This window comes from Argiope bruennichi, chromosome 5 (genome assembly GCF_947563725.1).
Source record: "Argiope bruennichi chromosome 5, qqArgBrue1.1, whole genome shotgun sequence".
In the NCBI taxonomy this organism is placed as follows: Eukaryota; Metazoa; Arthropoda; class Arachnida; order Araneae; family Araneidae; genus Argiope; species Argiope bruennichi.
In genome coordinates, this window is record NC_079155.1 from 46570206 (window position 1) to 46596618 (window position 26413).

Here is a 26413-nt window from a genome sequence, read left to right on the forward strand (position 1 = left end):
CATGAAAGTATGAAGCCGTTTTAAAATTCAGTGGAGTTTTGATTATTCTGCTAGTGTTTACAGAACATAAATTGGGGAGGGGAAAAAAAGGGAAAAAGCAAAGCTTGAGTGCCAAATTGTTTGAAAATGAAATTACTCAAAGTTTAAAGTTACTGAATAAATCGAAATTTCTTAAAGATAGTATGTAGATAATGAAAAAAAAAAATCTCTAATTTGTATATGTTTAATAAGAAAAAATTTGCTTTTTCATACAGAAACATAACTAAAGTAAAATAACACTCATGCACAATTTAATTTTATAAAGAACAATCATTGTTTTATACAATAGGTATTATATTTTATTGATTTACATTAATTTGTTGTACTTATAAGAAATTTTTTCATTGAAAATATTAAAGGCAATTTTTTTTGTCATATCATTCTTGACTCTGTTATTTCTCATCTGTTACGAAAGAATATAGTACATAAATTTTCATAAATTATATGCTTTTACTTATACTAAACAGTAATTATAATTCGTTAAAACATATTTTGTGTTTACTGCAAGAATAACAATGCACTAGTGAAAGAAAAAGAAAAATCATCAAATCCCTTTAAGCCCCAAAGATTCTTTTGAAAAAATAATTCGTATTTATTCTGGATACCCTCATTTTCTAAGGATATCCAGAATAAGATTTTTTCAATAAGGATCTACTTATTTCAACAAAATCCATTTGTACATTATTTTTAAAAATTTGAAAGGAGCTTAAAAAAATAACTCAGAATGTTGGATAATCAAAACTCTCCTGCACCATTGAAATGTGTTCACATAATTCATCAATGAGATAAAATATAAATTTACAAAATTAAAACGAATAACTGCAAAATTATTATTCAAAAGCAAATATTTCAGTTAAAATTCAAGTTTTCTTTATAAATATTTTTGCACGCTCTATCTAATATCTGAATCTGTAGCCAAATGTCAAATACAATAACCCTAATTTTTAAGTTGTCTGAAAAAGAAAATAATTTTTTTAATAATAAATAAAACATCTGATATTTTTTTTTAGTAATACTTTTTTTAATCTTCTGTGAATTCTGTCAAAATAATATACGCCTACCTTCAATAGTTTTTATCGAAAGCATTATTTTTTATTATCATTTAAAAATTTAATTTATATAAATAAAATTCTTCAATCTCTGAATTTTTTAACATCTATTGAATGAAATGTTTTGGCATTAGGGGATAACGGCCTTAGTTGCCATTCTCATCTCATTTCAATCAATCAATCATATAAATAAAATAAATAATTGAATTTTAAATATATTTTAAGATTTCAATTGCATGTACTAGAGTAACAAATAATTCTATGTATTAGGAATACTCATGTATTAATACTATGTATTAGGAATACTCAAAATTTATTTTTTAAGTTTATTAATAAGCAGCAAAAAAGTAAACATTCATTAATACCTGAACATTTAATTTACAATCTGTAAAATTTCTGACATTCTTCTCTAGTTATCTGTACATTAACCATCAAATGTCATTTCGATCATCGATGCAGTTTAATAGAAAAAAATAATAATAATAATAACTATCAAGAAATCGAAGGCAAACTTTTTCTAATAGGGCATGAGTGAAATCGTCTAAAGTAACGAATTTAGAATTTTTGTAATGAAAACAAAACCGTTTTTGCATAGCAATTTAGGGGGGGGGGGATAAAATTGTGAATATTCGAACACGTGCCGGGAAAAAAATGAGTTGTGATTGATTCAAAATGTTTTTGAACACTTCCTTGTCACTGTACGTAACTCAGCACGCGTATTTATACATGTAATATATGAATATATTGATGAGAGGTGCTGTAATGAATCTTTCAAATAAAGTAGTTTTTAAAATACAACCTTTTTGTTTATTATTTATTCTATGCACATCATACACACACTTTTTAAATAATAATATGAACTATTACATTACAATCTATGCATTACGATTAATGTTATTAATCGATTATTATTATCTAGTCGCCTCAGGCGGCAATTAATAAATAAGGTTCGGCAATTGCACTCTTTATATTCGTTTTCAGATAAATCGTTTAGATATGATTTCATGTCCATTATTACACCAGGTAAATTATTATTAAAGTTATTGATTGTAAATTTGATTGTTATTAAAGTTGTTTTATTTTACATAAGTTCTATTTACTCTGTAAACGAACTTCTCTAATGGGAACAGTCCCATAACATCTTAAGGCTGTTAAAAATGTAATACATCTGAAATTCGATACTTCTAAATCTCGCGATATTTTAAATTACTTTTTTCACTTTTCTTGCAGACTGCACAAATACAGATATGAAACAACCCTACTGCTACAACTTCCAAAAATGCAATGAAAATCTTATGAAAAATATTTGATGAAACAGTAAAAATCGTTTGAATTTCAGGGCAACAATGTAATCTACTGTTACAAATTAGGTATAATAAATATTTTTTTAAAGTGATAAAATTTGGCAAAAATCGTCAGGATTTTCAAATTAACATCCTTAAAAAGGCATTTTTTTATATTTTTAAATTATGTAAAATTCTTTTTTAGACAGTAATATTTTGGAAGTTATCACGAAAAAATTCTACAAAATTTTATATGAAATTCTAATTAGAATTTCAAAAAAAAAAAAAAAAATCCCTCCAACGTACACAGATCCGACCTTCAAGGTAAACATGTGCTAAATTTGGTAACTCGAAATAAAAGCTCCGCCTTGTAGAGCGCCAATATCCACACATTCATCACCATTATTAGGATAGATAGATAACCGGTAAAAGTGATGAATCGATTTATCACACTGACCGGATATTAAAAGTGGTTGTTTATAAATCGATTAATGTAATAAACTGAATAATCAGTTTTAATGCTTATTATTAAAAACACTGATTTATTATACTGAGAAATAACACATAAATTGTTTTTTTTTGTATGCTTTTTAACGATCTTGATAAAATTTAGCCAGCGTTTTGTCATATATATATTACATAGTTGGACTTTCCGTCGTCACGAAGTAATTGGGCTAAGATGAAAAAGCCAATAATGGAAAATATACTTATATTATAAAGACTGTCGCATGGAATGAATGTAGCAGCTTGGTTATACAAGCAAGATTCAACACGTGGAGTTGTGCCAAACTTTACACCCTTTGTGTAAACTAGATCGACTTGAGAAATAAAAGGAATCCAATCCCTTTTAAAATGTTCAACAACACAATCACATTCAATATATTTTATGTACACAACATAGTCACTTCATAATATTAAACATTCAACTAAATTGTGTAGATATCATAAAATATCTTGGCTTAAAGGAATTGGTTATAAATTACTGTTCATTTCAGTATCCTGAGATGACGACTTTTTGGCGATTTCATCTCATTAAGGGGTGAGACACGGAAAAAAGAACGCATTTCATGAATTCTTCGTTATTCTTTGACCTTGATTTAGGCCTTATTAGATATTTTTTCGTTCAATTTTTTTTTTTTTTTTTTTTTTTTTTTTTTTTGTCTCGTATATATGAGTATTGTCTCGATTCTGGACTTTTTATTTTAATTTAATCCGCGAGTAATCCGAGTTTACTTTATTTTTAATTGTATAAACATATCCTCCTTTTATCTTTCTTCTCACCCTTATTTTAATGAACTGAACCCACCTTAAGGAATGCGCAAAGGCGCGGAGGGCTTTAGAATCCGTTGGCAAACAATGTTGCTGATGAAAAATGGAATTTTAACATGATGTGGAAAATATCTAATATGTATATCTGCTGTATATTCAGAAATAGTATATTCAAAGGTAAATAAAAACAAAAATATATGAGGGAAAAAAAATCACAATTTTATTCTTTAAAATCATATAAAAATACTGATTACAAAAACAGGCTCATGATTTGAGCACAGTACACATAATACAAAAATAAGGTCACAATTTAAGCACATATGATACAAAAACCAGCTGACAATTTGAGCACATACGATATAAAAACAAGCTCACAGTTTGAGAACATATTATACAAAAATAAGCTCCATTTGAGAACATACTATACAAAAGTAAGCTCAGATATTGAGAATAAATGATATAAAAATAAGCTTATAATTTGATCATGAGCTGAATATTTAATACATACTACATTTCCAGAAATATATACACATTAAATAAAATAGAAAAACCATGGGCAAAAACAAATAAAAAAAACCATATATATAAACAAACAGAGTGACTATACTTAAAAATATCTACAATATTTACACTCAATAAAAATGTATGGAGAGTTAGCTATATCAAAAATCAATATTTTAAGGGACACATTACTCAAAAATTGGTCAATAAATTTTATTTTATAATAACAAATTTTATTTTACTATCCTTTCACTCATTTTGCCTTAGTATTCATTATATCAAAATTTTACTTTTGTATATAATAATTCAGGATACATTATGCCTTTCAATTACAATTAGAAATTACTTTGGCAATCAGTTGGTTCGCAAGGAATAATGGGTGTGCTTATTTATATTAAATCTTCTATGTTTAATTAGATGTTCATGATCCTCTGAAGAAAAATTTTTAAGCATTAAACTGTAGCAAACATAAAAACCATTTTATTTTAATAGTCTGACATATGTTTAATTCATTGTGCTTGTAAACAAAATTCCAATTAAGTCAAATCTCATATTAGCATAGCACTATGGAAAAATTGTCTGGTTTATCTCTCGTCTAACTTTTGCAATTTATTGTAGCTTTACAGTCTTGTTCTTTATGTAAATAATCAAAATTAAATAGAAATATTTCTACTTAATTGTCAACGGGAAAAGAAATCACACAATTAAATATTTGATGAAACACATGAAAATGCTTTGAATTTTAATTTAACAATGAAGTCTACTGTTGAACATTATGATAAAAAAAAGCTAAAACTCAAGAAAAAAAATTGGATAACAATTAAATTATAATCACTGAAAAGACAATTTTTAAAAAGTATAAAAATCAGTTTTGAGCATTAATATTTTCAGAAAATAAAGCAATAAAAAAAAAATTTAAGCTGCCAAAATTGTTTTATTAAAAAAATGTTTTTAATTCTGATTAAATATTTTAAAAATTGCACTCAAGTGCATATCTCTATCTTGCTAAGCATATTTGTGCTGCATTTGGTAGCTCTCACTCTGTTGGGTAAAAAATCAACAAACACATAAACAATTATCTAGCTTTATCACTAATAGACATCACAAATGAAATGTGCACACAATTAAGAAATTCAAAGTCTTTTTTTTTTTTTTGGCATGAGGCTTTTTATCACCACCATGTTTTGAATATTGCTTAGGCTTTTATTCTGATTTAAGAAAAATATTTCAATTTAGTTGAACATGTTAATCATTAAATCGTTATGTATATGATAAAAGTGAGGATATGCATTCATCTGTTTAATCATTTTTATATAAAAGACATAAATTATTACTAGTAGTACTAATATTTTTAATTTCTTTCACTATATATAAAATTGTTATATTAACATTAATATTAAATTACTGATTTTATAATATGGAATTTGACTTAATTAGGATGGTTTTACAAACACAATGTATTAAATGTATGTCAGATTATTAAATAATATAGCTTTTATATTTATCACAATTTAATGCTTAAAAATGAAAATCCATACATAGCTTTATGTAATATATTTTAGTGAATCTATACATATAATTTGAAGAAAAAATATTCATAAATGAAAAAGCCGAAAATATTAAAAAAAGGATTAAAAAAAATTCAACTAAGAGATGGATCAAAATAACTTTTTCTTTTAATGTTCTGATTCTATTTAATGTTAAAATATAAAATCAAAATATTTTCATTAAAATTTCAAAAACATTAGTAATGTAATGTGTCCCCGTAACCCACCATTGATCAGTACCTTGGCTGCCACTTTCGATAATATTTTGGTGGACGTTTATATATACCTCTAGCACTGCATTCAGTTCTTTGTGTGTTTATATAATGAACTAAAGGATCAAAAGCTTTTGATGCAGCTGACTCAACTGCAATACAAACAGTAAAATGTATTAGACACATCATAATATTTAACCTAAAATATAAATTACAATCAGAATTTTTATAAGATTAACTATAATTTTTTTAGAAAAATTAAAAAATTAAAAGCACAGCATTACATACTAAAAAGATAAAATCAAACAAATGTGATTCATTTATTAAATTGGTGCATATAAATTTTTAACATTTTAAAGATATAATATTCATTTAATAGTATTAATCATTACTTCTGCTTTTTTTGAAATATGAAATGAAAAAACCTGTGATAAAATTTTAATGATAGATATTTAAATTTCTTTCATAATTGAATTCTAAATAATAAGCATGCAAAGAGTTATTTGAAAACAATGGATTAGCAATATAAGTAAAAATAAAATAATTAACATTGGAATTTCAATTATCGTTCACTTGGTCTCAAAGCCTCTATAGTCCAAATTTTATAAAAATGTAATTTACTTGGATTTTAAAAAAAGAATATATATATATATATATATATAAAAGAAAAATCATTTTCAAGCGTTACTAAATCAGTTAACTGAATTGGTGCTCCTAATGGTGCATTTTAAAACTATATGTCAAAACAGCAGCATTAATACTGAGAAAATACTCTCAAAGATACACTGAGGAAAAACTTTGTTTGAATTATAAAAGCATATTATTAACTAAAACATTACTTCAAAATTAAGTTGCTTGTTTTCCATGAAAAGTTAGGTCGATTTTTTTTTCTTCTCCTTTTTAAAAGACATTAAATTAGCACTAAAAAATTATTATTACATAGTATAGATTATGATACTGCATTTTTATAAGAAATTACAGATATTATTACAAACGTGAAGGTAATTATAGATTAAGTATATGTGGCTTCTTCCTGATTCACATTGGTTAGCATCTGATTGGAATATCAATAACAGAAATGTCTCTAATTTGGGATATCTGCAAAACGAATATCCTTATCTATGGACTCTTCAGTAGGAAGATTAGCAGACTGCTGAATTTCAGAATTAGAAAAAGGGTAAACATGTCGGAATTGAGTATCAGCCATGATGATAGGCATGTGTCGATAGAAAGAATAGAGTATGCCATGAAAACCTATCAGGAATGAAAGCATTTCAATATTTGGGGCTTGAAGAGCTAGCTGGAAACATCTGTTCACTTTTACCAAGATATCCTTCATTGCTTATTTCAAGCAAAAAAGTCTGGCGACCTTTTGAGGAAATCCACTTGTTAGAAGGATCTCTAGAACTTATACTCTATGATAAAAACCTGGGTAATCTTTGTTACTGATGCTTTTTCAATTTGTGATAAATTAATTTCAGCTTTTGATAAGGTATAAGAGATACACTTCATTTTTCATATTTTCTTTTCATGATTCTTTCAGATCAGATTTCTTTCAGATTTTCTTCATATGTACAATGTGTGATAACACTGCATTTTAACCAAAAATGAAACATTAGAAGACACTCATTAAAGAAGATTTTTATTATAATGAACCAGTATACCATCAGATGTTAAGAAATTGTTTACATTTGTCTTATTCCTCAAACCATATGCAAGAAGCATTTTTGTTCAGAAGATTATCTAAAAGAAATAATAAAGTAGATGAATTCCTTATGAATTTAGAGTAAAAGTTCAATAAGGGTAAAAATGATTTAAGCTCAAATAGCATTCAATGAAGCTTTGCTCTTTCTAATTGACTATTTTCTTAAGGGTGGGATGAATACAATTTTCAAAAATTATGATATCAAATTTCAACGTTTCTTTCGAAAAACTGGTTTTTCTCTGCGTTTAGTTTAGCATTATACTTTTTGTAATGTTTACATTGCAGTCTCCATTGCGGAAAAATGTTTTACTTCAGTAGCTGATGAGATCAAGATATCATTTTGGAAAAATGCAATTCGGAGCATACCTTGTAATATTTGCTCCATAACTGACTGAAAAGTAACTGCAGCAGCAGATATACCATACATTAATCTATTAAGTTAAGTATTAAGATTTAGCTTCAGTTACTATGATTGTAGCAGGTTAGTTATTACCAAATAATATAATCAATAAAGCATTATAATACTCAATCAGTTGATCATTTACTTGAAAAATATTTCCATACTTTTTCTTAAATATCACTATACTGTTCACACAATCCAGAGGAAATTAAAAATATATATTTCCAATTGAGCTAGAATGCTGATAATTTTTTTCAAAGAGAGCTAGCTGGTTGATCATCTTTCACAATAATAAATGGTAACTTATGATATTGATTGTTACATTGCATTTTGATGAGGACTTCTTCAACCATCGAGATCTCCTCTTCATTGAACTATCTCAATTTTGATAATGAAGCTCCAAGTAAATTATTCTTTATCCATATCTTTGATATCCTGTAAGCATCAATGGCAGTTATCAAGTTCCATATTTGTGTGCTTACCATCAGCAATAATAGAAATAAACTACTTTCTTCTGCTTGAAATTTTATTTATAGAATGCACATTATAGATTCGATAGCCTCAGAAACACATTGAACCATTTTGACTTTCTTCTTTTTTCCCATATATGGGCTTTTATTTATATTCATAGAGACTGATAATATATATGTAGATTTCCCACATGCATGACATTTTGTAGATTCATGTTTGCAATTAGCAAGCTGATAAGCAGCTCAGTATTGGAAATATTTAGAAAATTGCATACTGAGTGTATTTGAATAGTTGATATATGTCTTTTTTTAATTTGCTGAAGAGCTCTGATGAAATTAAAAATTTATATAGTACGAAAAAAAAAGGACAAATTTTTACATTATAGAAAAAAAAGTTTCAAGAGTTGGAAAATATTGATTCTACTTGACCAATACAACATTTCAAAGTAGCAACATTAAGACTGAGAAAATATTCTCAAAGATATATTGGAATAAGCTTTATTTAGATCATTAAAGCATATAACTAACCAAAACATTGCATTAAAATATATTTGCTTATTTAATTTTGAATTGCATTTGTTTTTCATAAAGACATTATAAATCACTATTGATAAATTATTATAAACATTCATAATGTTTCCATTGTTTGACTTATGTAACTTTGAAACTGAATTAATGTTATTAACAATCAGCAATTGCTTAAAAATTTCAAACATTGCAATTTGATTTCATAATTTACAATATTTTAAATTCCATAATCTTATTAACAGTTTCCAAAGAAAAAAGGAAATTGAGATTAAACAATCAGTTACTGTTATCCCAGCAATATAAAAGAATTTTGTGCATCAAGAACATGGATATACCTTTTATTTGTTTTTATATTATTAGAATTAGAGTATAAAAAATTAGATTCTATATATGATAAATAAGGATGTATACTGTAGAAATGCTATCATTACAACAATTCACTTAATAATCTTAAACTAATCAATCTAAATACTCCAATAATAGGAGACAGCCCAATGCAGTAAACTTACTTCCGAATGTCAAAAATAAAAATAATAAAATCGTTCCTTAAAGCACAGCAAATTTCAGTTGGTCCCATTTTGTGCATTTCAGCCATATTTATGCAAATTTATATTTTTGCGAGAATTAATGTAAAATATTAACTGGAACGCAAGAGATACTGCATGTTACTTTGCTACAATACACATTATTCTTAAAATTTTTTTAATATCTTACATAAATAGCTGCATGAAAGTATTACATAACCCCCACAATGTCATTTTTTTCTCCTAAACTAAAAAAAAATTCTATAATTTTTAGCAATTTTTTAATCATAAGTCCCCTAACTTAATTCAATTATTTATATTTTTATAGCATGAGAAATAAAATCTTTATTTCTTTTTAAAATGTAGCATTATCCTCTATCATTTATTTTCTTGGTGGATATAAAGGTTGAATTAAAAGTAAACATAATAGGGGGGAAAAAAGAGCACAAACTTTACATAATAGAAAAATTAAAGGAGCTATAAAATCGGTGGCAAAAGAATCAACTCTTTAACACAATGCTAATGAAAGAACTCAGTGTAAAAGATACTAAAAAAATTTCATCATAACAAGTTTTACAAAAGAGAACTGTTATATCACTATCATATTTAATTTTTAAATTCTTTTCTGGAATAATCAATGTTTAAAAGAATAAATCTAAGTCTTTTCTTTCAATTTTTTAAAGATATAAGTTAGAAAACAAAGATTTACTACACTCATTACAAGATTTGAATGAATCTACAACAAAATGCAATAATAAAAATAAGAGTTTTCGCAATAAGAAAATAATTTTTATATTAAAATAAGAATTCATTAGCTATTAAAATATAAGACTTTGAATATATGTTATTTATTCCAGCATTTGCATAATTTAGGTTAACACAATAGAAAGTTAGAATATAAAATGAGGTATTCATTTGAAATTTTTTGAATTCCCACTAAACAACATTAGAAACTTGAGCAAACTTTGCAAATACATACTCATATTATTATAAATAAATTATAAAATTTGTAATTATCCCTTCTTTTACACTTTTTTTTTCATGCAAGTTTTTAAACAAACCTACAAACCATTTGCTCATTTAACTATACTTTTTATCTTTGTAATTAACTTTGTAGTCATTATGACTTTCACAGTTTAGTTCAATTAATATCTGGCTTTGAAGATAAACAAAAATCAATTTTGCTATAAATTTCAAAACTTTGAATCATCCAGAAGTTCAGGACAAAACCAGGAATAAGCACCACAAACTGAAAACCTTTTGCCACATCAACTTGAAAACAATTGATTCACAATGGCAGATTTCATATGTCTTTATAACATTTAGAGAGAAATATAGAATTACAGTAAATAATCTTCATTCATCATTATTTAAGTTGCATAAGGCAACAATATGACATTCAATTCATTAACATTAAAAACAAGGTTTTGTTACAAAAATTTAAAAAATATGTAATTTTAATATATGCAGTCTTTTTAAAGCTATCACAGTAAAATCTAACATTGCTACATAGGGGAAAGAAAAAAAAGAGGAAGAAATAAAATAAAAAGAAAATGATAGAAAAACTGCGACACTACAAATGTTTTTAAAAACACAAAACTCAAAAACATTATCATTCATATATGTAAATATAATAAGTGTATTTTTGATGATCATAAACAGATTATATAAAGAAATATACCTTCATCATCTTTAGAGGCTTCTGCATTTTTCCTCTTCAGGCTTTCCAAGAATTCCAGGTAATCAGGATCTAAAATTAAAATGTAATTAAAAAAATCTGCAATACAATTATTACAAAATTAATAATTACAAAAATGTAAGTTAAGAGAACATCTCAACTTAATTACTAGCAATAATATATTAACTCTTATTATAGCAATAATATAGTAACTTATTAGCAATAATATAGTAACTCAATCAGATCTGATTAATCTAGAGTATTACAGTTAAGTACCGCTTTCAAAGGAATCAAGTCTTTATTAGCAACCCCCCCCCCCTGAGAAATGCAATTTGGACAGACAAATGTGTCTTTAATCAAGACAAAAGCTTCAATTGCTAAAATGATCACTTTTTAAATGAAAGAGAATCTTTTCATGACAACCCATCATCAGTAACAATCTTATAGAAATATGTACTGTGGCATTTTTTAATAATTTTGATTGACCCTATTTTACACAAAAGTATGCTAAAAGATACCTAATTGATTTTTTGTCGTTTGATAGCACTTCTACAAATGTAATTGCAACTAATTCATGCTTCCCTACACCATGTATCAATTGAAAGACGATGGTTGGTGTTCAATTCCTTGATGGTGACTAAGCTTCTAAGAAGTTACTTTTCTTCTTATATTACCTTCACTGTCTGTGAACTTTTTTTATAGGATTGTTTAGATTCTTTTATGTATAAAATATCTCCCGTAGATGCTGCAGATCGTCACTGATAAATTTAAAAACTCTGTCTTCATGTCATAGGTGATGAAATGAATGACATTTATCTAATTAAGGTTAGAAGAAATGAAGGCTAACGAATACATTATATTTCTGCCCTTTTATTAACTTTGTTATACAGACTAGTTCAAATACCAATTTGCTATATGGAAAAAATTAGTCAATGAATTTGCCTCTAATATCTCAGCAAATTTTTCAGATAGAAAATGAAAATTATGTGTTTATCAGGGGTGTTTGTGGGACCCCAAAAAATCCCCTGAAACTTTTACGGACTTACTACCGGCATTTTGGAGTTTCGAGAAGGGGGGGGGGGGAGAAATGAAAAATTACAATTATGAAGTATTGAATGACCTAATTATAAACGTTCAATGAATTACTTTTTTTGCAAAATTAATAACCATAAATTTTCAAACATATAAACTACTACATTTTATGCAAATATTTTAAATTACCTGAATTAATTCTTTTTAAAAAAAATTATCTAATTTCTGCTGCTTTTTTTTTTATTTTCTGATGTTTGTGGGATTGTCTTTCTTTTGTGGTGAACTTCATAATTGCAGGAAGGTTGACTTTTATTTTCCTCATTTACAGTTGAAGAAATTTCCCCGAGAACTGCACATGCAGAGGTAGAAGCAGTTTGCTTTTCTGCTAATGTAGAAGGTTTTTCAGAGACTTTTATAGGTGACTCATCTGAAATACATGTTTTTAAGTCCTCTTGATATGTTTTCCAACTTCTGTTCATATTCAGTAAGAGATCTTTGTGAATTGGATCAGTCATTGGATTTTTTTAGCCATATTTTTCACATGAGGTTTCTTTAGAAGCCATTAAATCGTATTTAATAGTCTGCACTGCATCTAGGGAATCAATCTTAAGAGAGGTTCTATAGTCAGTGACAAGTGTATCCATTAAGTTGAATGCACTTTCCACTAATGGGCCATGGAAACAGCTAAGGCAGGCTTTGACCAATTTAGCCAATGTAGGATACTTATAATCATTTGTGAAATCATCTTTTAAATTAAAAACTTTAGACCAATATTTATCAATTGTACACTTGACTTGATTTCCACTTTCATCAGATGTGTAGAGCATTTCTTTGGTGATATCAATATCACTCTGGTATAACCTTATTTCAGCTTCTACTTTTGACTTTTCATTATCACTAAAAATATGGGACATAAAAGATGATAATTTTTCAAAAGCTAATATTGTACTGGTTTTACCTCTTAGCTCTGGATCTAATGCTGTAAAACTAATTAGATATGAATTTTTAAGGGGTAATTTCTGTTTCATATGCTGAAATTTCTAAATGAAATTCTCTTGCGTACATAAATAAAAAAATATTTCAATAAGCGAAACGAAAAATTTACACGTGCATCAATAAATGAAACGAAAATTTTACACAGCGGAGAAAAAAAAAGTTGCGAAGCGATCAATGACAAATAGCTAATACGGCGAAAAATCCCCCTTCTCTACTTATTGGCGCCACGCCAGTAGAGATAAGACCTTTGAACCCAGAGTCACGTGATCGCACATCTGGTCGAACGAAGTCTCCCCCTTTTTTTTCTGCCGCGCCTACTTGCCGAAAAGAATCCAGACGAGAATGTCCGAGAACCGGGGGAATGAGTCATAACTCGCAATAAGGAAAGAACAAAAAAGAAGATTTTTCCCCCTTTTCACGCATTATCACTACCTTTGGAGAAAGAAAGGAAAAGTTTTCACCACACACCCTGACCTTGCGTTTTCTGCTTTAAAAGCAAACAAAATTACCCAGATCAAAATAAATAATTCATTATTATTCCTACTTCCTTTTGAACGACGATCCCCGGAAACTTCCTTTTGAACGACGATCCCCGGAAATTCCGGGGATCGAAGTTCAAAATCCCCGGAATTCCGGGGTTTCCCCGGAGCACAAACACCCCTGGTTTATGGATGAGTGAAAGAAATATTTTACTTACTTGCATCAATTTTTTCCCCCAATCTGATGTAAAATTTAATTTTTGTAATTATATGTTGTCAACCTCTACAGAAACCCCACTTTTTCCCACTTTAAGTACCTTATTTGATAAAGTTTTGCAATTAGAAGCATATGTTTAATTGAAATAGTTAATGTTTGATATTAGTTTTTGCAATATTTATTACTCAAAAACTTCTTATATAGATTGAAATATTAAATTATCAATAAATAATAAAAAATGATAAATTATTAAAACATCTGATATTAGAAGTTAGGGAGAAAAAAAGTTAATTTCTAAAGCTTTCATTGGTTAAGGACTCATTTAAAGATTAATCCATGCTTTGTTTCTAAAATGTTTAAATTACTTTTTTTTAATGATACAGATTGTCTACGATGGATTTAAAAATTTTGCATATGATCAAACAAATTACTAACTTCATATACTATAAAAACTGGGGTTGCTGTAATTCAGTAATAACACATCATAGAACTGATAGAATCTCAATTTATATTTATAAAACACTTACCATCGTCAATTGATCCACAAATACGATCTTTTGAAGAAGGTCCTTTTGGAATTTTTGCAAAAGGAGCAAACTCAACAATAGCTTTACACTTTGCCCCTATAATTAGAAGACATGCATTAAGAATAATTGTAAAAATAAAAATGTAACATTAACAACAAATACAGTACACTCCCGATTATCCGCGGAATTGGGTGGCGCGGCCTCCGCGGATAACAAAAAACGCGGATAATCCGAAAAAAGCTAAAAACGGGTATAGCAAAAGAGAAAACATTCATTCAAACTTTGAACAATCGTTTTATGTACAATAAAACGTAATATAAACAGCAGGAAATGTTTAACTAACGCTTAATATTTTAGTATATCACTCAAAACTAACCTAAAATGCATTTTGCTAATGAAAACAGAAAAGTGCTTTGTACTTACGAGAGGCGTCAAGAATACACAGAAATATTAATACATATGTACTGTTTTAATACTGTAATGTATTATGTAATTACAAAAGCGTAACTGTAAAACTACACCTTTTTTAAGATTCGTTTCATTCAGTCATTTGTGTTTGCTTCTTGCTTTGGAAGCTTTTTCTCTTTGCTTGGAAGCAAAAAAAAAAAAAAAAAACCTTAGTGGGGTAGGCGCGGATAATCCGGAGTCTACTGTATGTCAAAAGAATATAATTACCTTTTCCATATTGGAAGATGTGACCGTCATATTGTTTCAAAAACAATGCTGCATCCTCATTGTTAGCAAAGTTAATGTATGCTGTAGCATACATATTTTGATTGTGCCTAATTAGAAAAAAAACCCAATTATAATTAAATCATCATATATATATTTATAAACAGAGAAAGGTGTATGAAGTTTCACACATTAAGGTGATTTTTTATATGCAATTTAAAATCCTGATTATAATTGGTCTCCAAATGAAAAATAATGTAATTATAAAAATTTATTTTATCAAGTTACGAGAAATATGTCACAATCTCTTTTATAAAACTAAAAATTACAATCTTCCATAATATTTAGAACATAAATTACGCATAATTGTTAATGCTTCAATATAAACAATTGTCAAAGAACATAAATTATGCATAACTGTTGATGTTTCAATATAAACAATTGTCAAAGCTAAGATGCTCTAAATGGAAGAAAGAAGGTAAAAATAAACAGCATGTATTTATCATGTTTAGATAAAAATTTAAATGTTACTTCTAACACTTTCTGATAGAAAAAAAGAAACTTTTAAGAATTAATACAAATATGTATTAATGAAATTTAGTTCATTCAAGTATTATCCATAAATTCTCAATACTTGCTTAGAAACTAACAGATCAAAAAAGCTAATTATACAAAACTGAGATGATTTGAGAAAATTTAAGAATATTACTAGAAATAATGAAACACTAGGAATTTGCAATAATGTTTAGGTTTTATGGAAAAAAGTAATTAAAGATAAGAAAATAATTTCCAATAACGTCCAAAAACAAAGGAAATAATAAATTGATACCTTTTCATTCAGGTAATATTTTTAAAAAAATGTTTCGTTTGCCTACTATTTTTGATTAGGGAGTAATTCAATATATTATATATATATACACAGTACTGTGCATATTAATTGGGACAAACAGATTTTTTAAGAAAATTGTTCTTTTCTCGGGGATTTTCTGTCTCAAACCGTTTTCAACTGCATTTTCTTAGAACGTGCGACTGCCTTGATTAATCTAAACTGGTTTGACCACGTGATCATGACATGTTGAAAATTTTTCCCTTCAGTTGCTGTAAAAAGTGGTCGCTTGTGTGTATTGTCTCCTTCTGAAGTGTATTAAAAAAATGGATATTACTCCCAGGAAAAGGGCTAGAATTGTTACCCTTAGTCAGCATACTTCTATGGCTGTGAGAGATATTGCTGCAGTAATTGGAGTTGGAAAATCCAGTGTTTCTAGGATTATTTATCAGGAAAAGAATTTTGGGGTAGTGTCTCCAAAATGAAAGAGTAAATGTGGACGCAAATACAAGACCCCAATTCGAACAGACAAATTTCTTGTACGAAATAGTACAATGCATTCTTACAAAACAAGTAGAGATTTTCAGAGAATGTTATTAGCTACTGGTGTGAGCGTGGATTCATCGACAGTTCGATGAAGGCTTAATGAAGCTGAGAGATTTGCAAGAAAACCAATAGAAAAACCGTTATTAACACCTACAATGAAGAAAAAACATTTGGATTGGGATAGGAAATAATCCTGGACTGTACAAGATTGGAAGAAGGTTATATTCAGCGACAAAACGCATTTTCTTGTGCAAGGGTTTCAGCCAAGATTTGTCAGGCGAAGTGGGAGAACCCATCAGGGAACAACATTTTATTCAAACAGTTAAGCACCCTCAGAAACTAATGCTTTATGGTTATTTTACTTCTGAAAGACCTGGCAGCTTAGTACTAGTTGAAGGGATGATGAACTCTAAACAATACATTTCTATAATAGAAAGTAAAATTGTGCCTATGATGCAAACGTTTGCTGGTAGTGTTGGTATCTTTCAACAAGATCTTGCTCCATGCCATCCTTCTAAGCTAACAACTAATTTTTTTCAAAAACAGAAAATAATGGTTTTGGATTGGCCTGGTAATTCTCCTGATGTAAATCCCATCAAAAATTTGTAGAGCAATGTAAAGAGACATCTGAGTAAAATGGACTGCTCAACAAAGAAAACAATGATTGAGAATGCTATAAAAGTTTGGTTTCGTGATGAGGATATCAAAAATTTATTTTCTAATTTAGTGGAATCCATGCCAAACCGTGTACAGGATCTCATTCAAGCTAGAGGAGGACATATTTTGTATTAGATTGCTATACTGTTCGTGAAAATTTTTTGTGTTTGTCCCAATTAATTTGCACAGTACTGTATATATATATATATATATATATATATATATATATAAACTATGTTCTTTGGTTTAAAATTAAAACTTCATTCTTTTATGCATCAACACTGTTTTTAAAAGAAATAACAGCTGCATATTCTTGCATTGCTAATTATAAGTAGGTTTTAAAAGCTAATTAGGCTAATTTTCTATTGTGTGATTTCATAAGTTTTACAAAAACATTAAAATTTTAATGTTAATGTACAAATTTTCTTACAAGCTTAAGAGCTATATTAGCAGCTTCAATCTAATAAATGGATTAGGGCATCCATAAAGCATGGCAACTACATTAATGGCCATGAGTTAGAAGAGATTATAAATGAAACTATGATTTTTGAGATACAAGCGTATACAAACATAGCATATAAAAAGATTTAATTAACATGAACAATAAAAATGAAAATTACTTACTCCTTGCTTGCCTCTACAAAATATTTGTAATCGTGGGCAGGCAAAGGAGACACAAGTTGGAAAAAAATTTTTCCAGTCATCTCAGGAGGTAGATGACGAATAATCACCTAAAAGGAAATCAAATTTCAGATTGCAAAGATAATATATTAAAATTGATCTTATACATAAATTAATATTCACACTAGAAAATTGATAAATACCTTTGTAGGAGGAAGATTCTCATCTTCTTCCTCACTTTCAGACATATCCTCAATTGTTTGAGGATCATGAGCATTTTCTTTGATTATCCGACATATATGCCGGGGAATCTAAAAATAAATAAAAATCATTTAATTTAAAAATGTAATAAAGATTAAATTTATTTTTATGTCATAAGAATAATCCTTAAGACAAGCTGGTTTTTCCCTCAGATAAATATACAGAATTAATTTAGTTATATAACTTTTCTAAATCTTGACACCTGAAAGCATTATCTACTACAAAAGACTGATAGGAATTAGAAAAATATAAAAGGACATAGCACACAGAAAACATATTTTAGCAAAATTTTAATACATAAATGGCATGAAAATATAATGAATGCTTGGCATCTAAAGAAATTAATTAGAATAAGTCATATGATAGGCACAATCATCATCACTGCACCAGGATGGTGCATGAAGCTATAACTGCTATTCGACATCCAATCTGGTCCAAAGTACCGCTAAGAGCATCTCCAACTCAGCTATCTAAAGGCACTTCTTTCCTCAATAGTCATATGGCACAATCAGTGCTTATTCTTTCCATTTGGTACCCATATCATTGGAATTCTAGTGTTATCATTTGGCAGCATTCTAAATTTAAATCCAATCCATTTCCAACTGTATTTTCTTTTTAAAATAGTTTAGCAGAAGTTTTATTATTCATTTCAATATTTCAAATTTTAGTTAGTCAATATATTTTAAGAATCTTTTTTAAGTAAGTAGATTGGAAAGCATTTAATTTTCATTCTTGTGATTTAGTAAATTTTGGAGTTTCACTACTATATAGAATAAATGCTAATATTGTTGCATCAGCATATGTAATTAGAGTCTACTGCATATATTTAATATCTTCTTGAATCTATGCATTGTTTTGAGTAAATGATGGGTTTCCCTAAATTTAGTAACATATATCCCTTTTCATCAGTGCCACTCAATTTCACTATTGTAACTGTAAGAAATGGGGAAAAAATGCCAGTTTCTTCGATATTTTGATTCATTAAAAGTGAATCATTACTTTCAATACTAATTTTCAAATTTTTTATTTGTCTAAATTTATTTCCATGGCCAACTGTTTAGCAGTATTCTAGAATCTGTCTTTTTCCTTAATGTCTGCAAGTCTGAAGACAATAAAACACTATCATCAGCAAAATTTGTCTTTCAAGTTGAAAATGATATCCCATTGTATTCCCGTTTTATTTATTTATTATTATAAATATTTTAATGACCGTCTTCTTATAAAGTCTGTAATGTATTCCAGATTACTAACATGCAATTCTGTTTCCTTCCAGTTTTAATATCAATTATTTCTGATAGTGTGCTATTTACCATAACATCCTATAATTACAAAATATGGGTTTTCAATGAAATTGATCAAAATTTCAGAAAATCCATAGAAGTTCAATACTTTCCAAAAGCAGTCTATCAATATTCTTAAATGGCGCATTGAAGTCTATGAAATTCTTTTATTAAGTTTGATTAATTTAATATATTGCTAAGAAGATAGGCTCAATGGTTCTTTAAAAACATAAAATTAAATGAAGATTATTTTTTATTCTAATCATTCATAATGTTAGTTTAAGAAATAACTCCATATTATTTAACTACTTATAATACATATAATTTATAACAAATAAAATTACAAATTGATTTCTGTAAAATATTTTTAGTCCAAAATAAATAAATTTACCAATATCTTACAAACATATACCAGGAAATATAAAATGGCACAGTAATCATACAAATTAGCTATCAATATTTAAAATACATCCCATATTGAATATAGTCCTGAAATGAAAATTATTACAAGCAGATAATAACAGAAAAAAAAATCACCATTCCATAAACAATAAAAATATCTGAAAAAATAAGTCTTGGTAAGAAAAAACTTTAATCAATATTAATACAGTCTTTATGCTTATGATAATTTAAATAAGGCATAGCTAAACTATTTATTACATACAAATGAAAAACAGAATTTAATTAAAGATGTTTTCATTCAACAGATAAGAAAAATTGTAATATTTTAACATAATATTTTCAAAAGTTATCACAATTTTATTAAATTTGAAACAGGGTGCATAGTCTAAAACTAGTGCAAAAATTAAGTACTTTTAAACACTTTAGCCCAAAATAATTAAAGCATAATTGTATAAGCACTTGTATGTAAATAGCATATTTTCCTAGCATAAGATTTTTTTTTTCTGTTTTAAAATAATACATAATCTTCAAAAGAAAAAAATATCAATTTAAAATACTTATCTTTTACATTTTAATATTTATTTCTATACAATGTCTTATTATAAAATTATGCTTTTTTTTAGTTTTGAAGAAAACAAAAATGATTATAAAAATGAAAAACTCTATCAACAACAAAAAATTAAATCAAATCTGTGATCTTTTTCAACATTTCTTAAAATTAATAAGTTACCGATTCATTTATATAGATAAAATCCAGCATGATTGAAAATTTTGCATTTGATTTTTATATATACAACAACAAATAAGATTCACTGTGACTGGGATGGGAAGAGTAAATTTCTTCTAGCACTAACTCATTCTATTTAGTAATTTTCTCTGCAATCTCATAAAGTGAAGAATTAGATCATTCCTATGGGTATCAAAGTATAACTGTCAAAACTGTCAGGAAATTGATGATAGAACAATGTCATGTTCTAAATAAATTTTTTAGATAATTTTTAATTAAAAATAATAGTAGTGCTTACAAATGATCAGACTAAAAACAAATTATTTAATGTTCTCTTTCTTCTAAAGTCCTTTTTTTAACCTTTAATGCTAAATAAATAAAGCGTTTTCACTGGTTCGGGCATGTGATGTTTAGCAAGTGTTTTGGAGCTTAATCCTTGACATGAGGTTGAAAGTACCCGAAAAGCCAGTATGGTTTTAGACGCATTCTTCTTAACCAATTAAAACAAAAATTTAACTCAAATTTTAGTTACAAAATTACATAACAAACTTGATATATTTAAGATATTACATCTTTGAGTTACCGTATTTACATGTTTCTGAAAGTACAGACTAGCAGACCGTCAATTCAAGGTTGGATTTGGCTCATAATTTGATAGATTCCTATAGATGTTAAATCTGTGCACCGAATTTAATCTATCTACCCCCTCTTCTTTTTGTCATTACTGTGTTATATGAAAAGCTGAACATCCTCTGAACAGATTTTACTCAAAATTTGACATAAATCTGCAAATTTGGTGTAAAGGCTATTACTAAATTTCAGCCATGTAGCTCAAAGAACTTTTTGAGTTATCTTTATAACAGACAAATGACAAACAGATTTTCCAATAATGTGTTTTTCAAACTCAGGAAGATCTAAATTGTGGAGATTCGTCAGTCTTTAGTTCGAATATTTTAGCGATTACAACTTCTTCTATACTATGTATATGTATTAACTGTGTCCAAAACTAATTTCTCAAAAATTATTAAAACTAAAGAAAAATTCTTTTATTCATACAAAATTTTTCCAATTGAAAGGCTATTTTTGTACCATTTAAAACAGTGCTAAAATAATTTTTATGCGATAATATGCTTTGATGTTATGATAAAAATATGTCAAAATTCCATTGTTGTTCTTTAATTACACTTTGAATTAAAAGTTTGAGAAATCCTTTCTAAGTATACCTCCAATGCCCCCAAAATATCTTCCCAAATTTCATGTTCCAGGCTTCAATAGCTTATCTCGCACCTTGCTGAGAACAAACAATTATATATTAAAGGGTTGTCAATGAAATAAAATTCTATAAGAATTATGAAATTGAAAAAAAATTATAAAAGGATAGAATCAAAGCACTAGAAAAAAACAACATCTTTTTTTTTTTTTTGATTTCTTAGAAAATTTTTAAGGACCGGATCCCGCACCTTTTTCCTTAGTCAAAAAACTAAAATTTGGCATGGTTGGTCCAACAAATAAATTTCAAATGAATTAAAAAAACACCATGAAAGATATCAGCATCATTGAAAAATTAAGGCTTCAAGTTAAAATTTTATTATACTAGATTTTACAAGTTTGACTATTGTACAAGTCGTACTAGCTGTAACAAATCGTACATGTGATTGTCCCAAAACAGCATATTAATGAGAATGATGAATGAATTTGTAAGCACTTTTAGAGGGAGTGAATATTATACTAGCGCAAGATCCATTCTCTGGATAAACTGCGCCGCAACTAGATGAAAATTTTGGTGCTACGTCTTAAAACTTTGTTTAAAATGTTTATAATCTGTTTTTTAAAAAAAAATACAACTACAAATTAAGAACAATGACAAGGAAAAAAAACAACATTTCAAATTTCTTTGATAAAACCCGCCTCTTTTAAATACAGAAAAATATTAAAATGCGGTTTATGTCCTATTAAAAGCGGAAGACAAGGAACAACTGTATTAAAATACTTATGACGCAATGAGTCCAGTGACTGACATTCGATCAATATATGTCTGATAGTTAAACTATCACCATAACGATTACAAATTGGTGGTAGCTGCTTTAAAAGTATATATTTATGCGTTATTCGAGAATGCCCTATGTGTAATCGTGTCAGAATAACATCGCATCTGCGATTTACGGAGGAACACCAAAGTTCAATAAAAGGTTTCACTATGTGTAGTTTGTTTTCTATCTCAAGGTTCCATTGGTTCTGCCAATTTTGCAAAAACCATTTCCGAACGGAAGAATGTACATCAGCATAAGGAATTAATTGTTCGTGGGATTCGGTTGCTGATTTTGCTGCAATATCCACTATTTCATTCCCTTGGATACCCACATGAGAAGGAATCCAATAGAATAGAATTTAAAAACTATTTTGATATAGGTCCTTAAGCAAATTCCTGATATCAGAAATATATGCATGATTGTGCGATTTTCCAGTGAGGGCTTGAAGGGCACTCCAAGAATCGGAATAAATGATCACCTTTCTAAACTTATTCTTAGCAATATATTATATAGCACTATATACGGCTGTGACTTCCGAAGTGAAAACTGAAGTAAATTCATGTAATTTGTGACTTATAATTACATTCTCACAAGCAAAAGCATAACCAACGTGAGACTCGGCTTTGGAACCATCCGTGTATACAGGAATGTAGTCACTATACATATGTCTGTGAGCAGAAAAAAGTGCTCTAAAAATGAAATCAAGGGTATTGGACTTTAAAAATTAAATTTAAAAAATTAAATTAAATTAATTAAATTTAAAAAATTAAAAGCACTTTTAGAGCAGCTTCTCTTATGTTCAATATTTCTTTTTGGCACACCAAATTCATCTTTCAGTTTTCTTATCTCATGCTAATCAGACCAATTTGCATATTCTTCTTTAACAACACATAAAAGTTTTAATACGTACTTACTAAGCATATTTTAAATAAATTCTTCAATATCTAAAACACTACAAAATTGAAGTTTGAACGTTTTTCAAACTGCAATAAGCATAACACAGTATGTATTTCCTATTGCCCCTTCTGGATAACTAATCTAGTATTTTAACAAATGGCAATGTGAATTCTTGAAAAAAAAGGGAAAAAAAAATCATTAAGTATTATATTAATATTACCTAGATCCCCTGGATTCCTTTTTCGAATCCTTCACTCTTGTTGGTTTTCTTTTTTGATATATCCAGTAAAGAAGTCTTTACAACAATGATTTCAAATTAAGATTTGTAGGGAAATCGTAATTCGAAATCTTGTCAACTTGTAAGGAAAGATAAAATGAAAAGCTTCTGTTTTTTAAAAAAAATACAACTACAAATTAAGAACAATGACAAGAAAAAAAAAACAACATTTCAAATTTCTTTGATAAAACCCGCCTCTTTTAAATACAGAAAAATATTAAAATGCGGTTTATGTCCTATTAAAAGCGGAAGACAAGGAACAATTGTATTAAAATACTTAAGACGCAATGAGTTCAGTGACTGACATTCGATCAATATATGAGAAGCTTCCTTTATTCTTCACGAGAAAATAGAGCACTTTTTAAAGACCTTTTCACAAAATTATGCACTTTTAAGGTGCTTAAAAATGTTTTTCAAATTTAAGCACTTTTCATGATGCTACACACCCTCTTGAAATCTAGGAAAAGTTGTTCTGAAGTCCACATTACCAAATACTTGGTAACCAAATTTATAGCAGTTTTTTTAAAACATATACAAAAAAAAATAATCATTACAAAAAAAGCAGATTAATACTAAATTAATAATAATTACCTTTTCAAAAGAAAGTATTCCTTCGTCATCTTCACTCTCTGAATACTCATCTTCAAAGAAGTAACAATAAGAACTTTCTTCTGCCATCTTTCCAAATGAGCTAAAAAAAATAAATCAATAACATTTATTCTAAGCCAGCTATATATAATATATGTAATATGAAAATCTTTCCAATTTACTGGATCTGAAACATAGCTAATGTCTCCTTTTATATAGATGTCACATAATAATAATAAAAAATCGTATTGATGAAGGAAGGATTACTTCTCTCTCATAAACTTCTTTCATTACGAATTGTTCCTAATAATTCTATACAAATGGCTGAAGAAATTAATTTCGTACTATTGCCTACAACAGCACATAGAAGGAAATTATTTTCGAAAAGAACTAATCTTCTACACTTCACTAGTCCATTCAAAAATGTATCGAGTAAAAGTCCTCATAAAAAATTATCTGTAGATTAAAGAAAATGCTATTAAAATGCAGTCCAACATTTTTATTTGTATAATCAGTATTGTCCTCAAATAATTTCAATTGAAATGGCAATATTCGCAATACATTCAACTTTGCAAATACTTCACTCAACGCAGTAAAAATATTAAAAATCCTAACAGAAAAAGAATTACAGAAAACTACAAATACCTGTCAAAGTAAAGTAAAATAAAAAAATATTATTTAAATAACAAAAATATCAAAAAATATTTAAAATAAATTAAATTATAATTACCTAAGTATAAATTTCAGCAACACAATTCAAACAAACCCGCCACGTGACGCTCTTAAGGTGGGTTCACACGAGGCTTTTTATTGCGCGCAAACGTTGTCTCTCTACTGTTGTCCCTCTATTGTCCCCGTGTGAACAGTTGAGACAACGTGTCGGGACAATGGCTAATAGTTGTCCCGACGGGACAACCATTTGCCATTGTCCCGTTGCAGTCACGTGATTATCCTGAAGTAGGCGTGACCTTCTATTGCGCGCAATAATAAGCCTCGTCTGAACCCACCTTTACAGCAAATGCACGTTGTGTTTTTGTTTTTAGATTTGAGTTGTTTTTCAACTACTCCTATTATCATGACATTTGCTTGGGAATGATAATATAAGAAAATGCATTTCTATTATCTTGCAGAAATATTAATATTAAACGTGTGTGTGTGTCTTATTCTGCATCCAGGCCATTTGGCCTATAGCTATTAAATCAGGACCTTAGAAGATCTTAATGTGTACCTTGAAGTGATTTTCTTTTGTAGCTTTAATAAGTAAAAAAAATGAAGATGGAATTCGTCATTTTTGAGCTATAATTTCCACTGATTCAGGTCTAAATTACGATCTGTGTTTGAGTGAATGAAATGCGTGAATGAAGTCCGCCCCGTAAAAAGGGTTGTGACTAGGGATGACGAATATTTTCAGAGCGGTTATTACGTAACCAATATCAAAAAGTCACAAATACAAGTGATCAATACTTTTCAAAGAGGGGTGTGATTCAAATCCTTCATACGATCTTACTGATGATATTTCGATTACATGTTTTGGATCAAGATAGAAAGTAACAATCGATACGATATCACTGAAATTTGCCAGAGCGGTGACTATACGATCTGTCCAATGGAAGCTCTCGAAAGAAATCTGTGATTGGATTGAAAAGTGAGCACACCGGTTATTGGAATTATCGTATCGTATTCATTGAATTGCATATCACTGAAATTTATCGGAGCGGTGATTTCACCGGAAAGTGCGAGGCTTCACTGGAAAATGCGAAGTCACCGCTTCACTTTACGGGAGTGACCGATATTCGTATTTGATGATGCGCTATTCCATACAGATCATTTTTAATTGCTCGTGACATGATTGACTTTGATTACATGTACTCTGTTTACTGCTGGCGCCATCTATTGGTAGAATATAGGACTAAAGTAAACATTTTAAAGAAATGACATAGATTTTTAACTCATCATTTCCAGAAAATGGTTCATTCTAATAAACAAATTAAATAAATAGTTTTGAGGAAAAAAAATAAAATTTAAGAAGTAAGCTGAAACAGATAAATTAATTCAATCATACGTTAATTAAATTAATAAATTAAGTATTAATTACAATTAATAAATTTTATATTTAATATTAAGTAATAACTTTTAATTAACAATATGATTGAAATAACAGATATTTGGAACG

The 26413-nt window shown here is 28.1% G+C and overlaps 1 protein-coding gene across 1 annotated transcript; it reads right to left on the reverse strand.

Annotated features, from left to right (window-relative positions):
- Positions 1 to 5788: 5788 nt before the first annotated feature.
- On the reverse strand, positions 5789 to 25158 carry LOC129968891 (regulator of nonsense transcripts 3A-like). The gene is made up of 8 exons (XM_056083223.1): positions 24971 to 25158; positions 24244 to 24343; positions 17982 to 18089; positions 17782 to 17888; positions 15132 to 15238; positions 14457 to 14552; positions 11209 to 11277; positions 5789 to 6052 (listed from the first exon to the last, which is right to left on the reverse strand). Exons 2-8 carry the CDS (start codon positions 24328 to 24330, stop codon positions 5922 to 5924), a joined length of 705 nt encoding a protein of 234 aa, XP_055939198.1. The 5' UTR covers positions 24331 to 24343; positions 24971 to 25158; the 3' UTR covers positions 5789 to 5921.
- Positions 25159 to 26413: the final 1255 nt, after the last annotated feature.

Excerpts from the sequence above, each read along its gene's own strand:
- LOC129968891 (XM_056083223.1), bottom strand. The coding sequence starts at position 24,330 with ATGGCAGAAGAAAGTTCTTATTGTTACTTCTTTGAAGATGAGTATTCA. Across the intron at positions 18,090-24,243 it reads GAATACTTTCTTTTGAAAAG|ATTCCCCGGCATATATGTCG; the intron begins GTAATTATTATT and ends ATTTATTTTTAG. Across the intron at positions 6,053-11,208 it reads AGCCTCTAAAGATGATGAAG|TTGAGTCAGCTGCATCAAAA; the intron begins GTATATTTCTTT and ends TTTGTATTGCAG.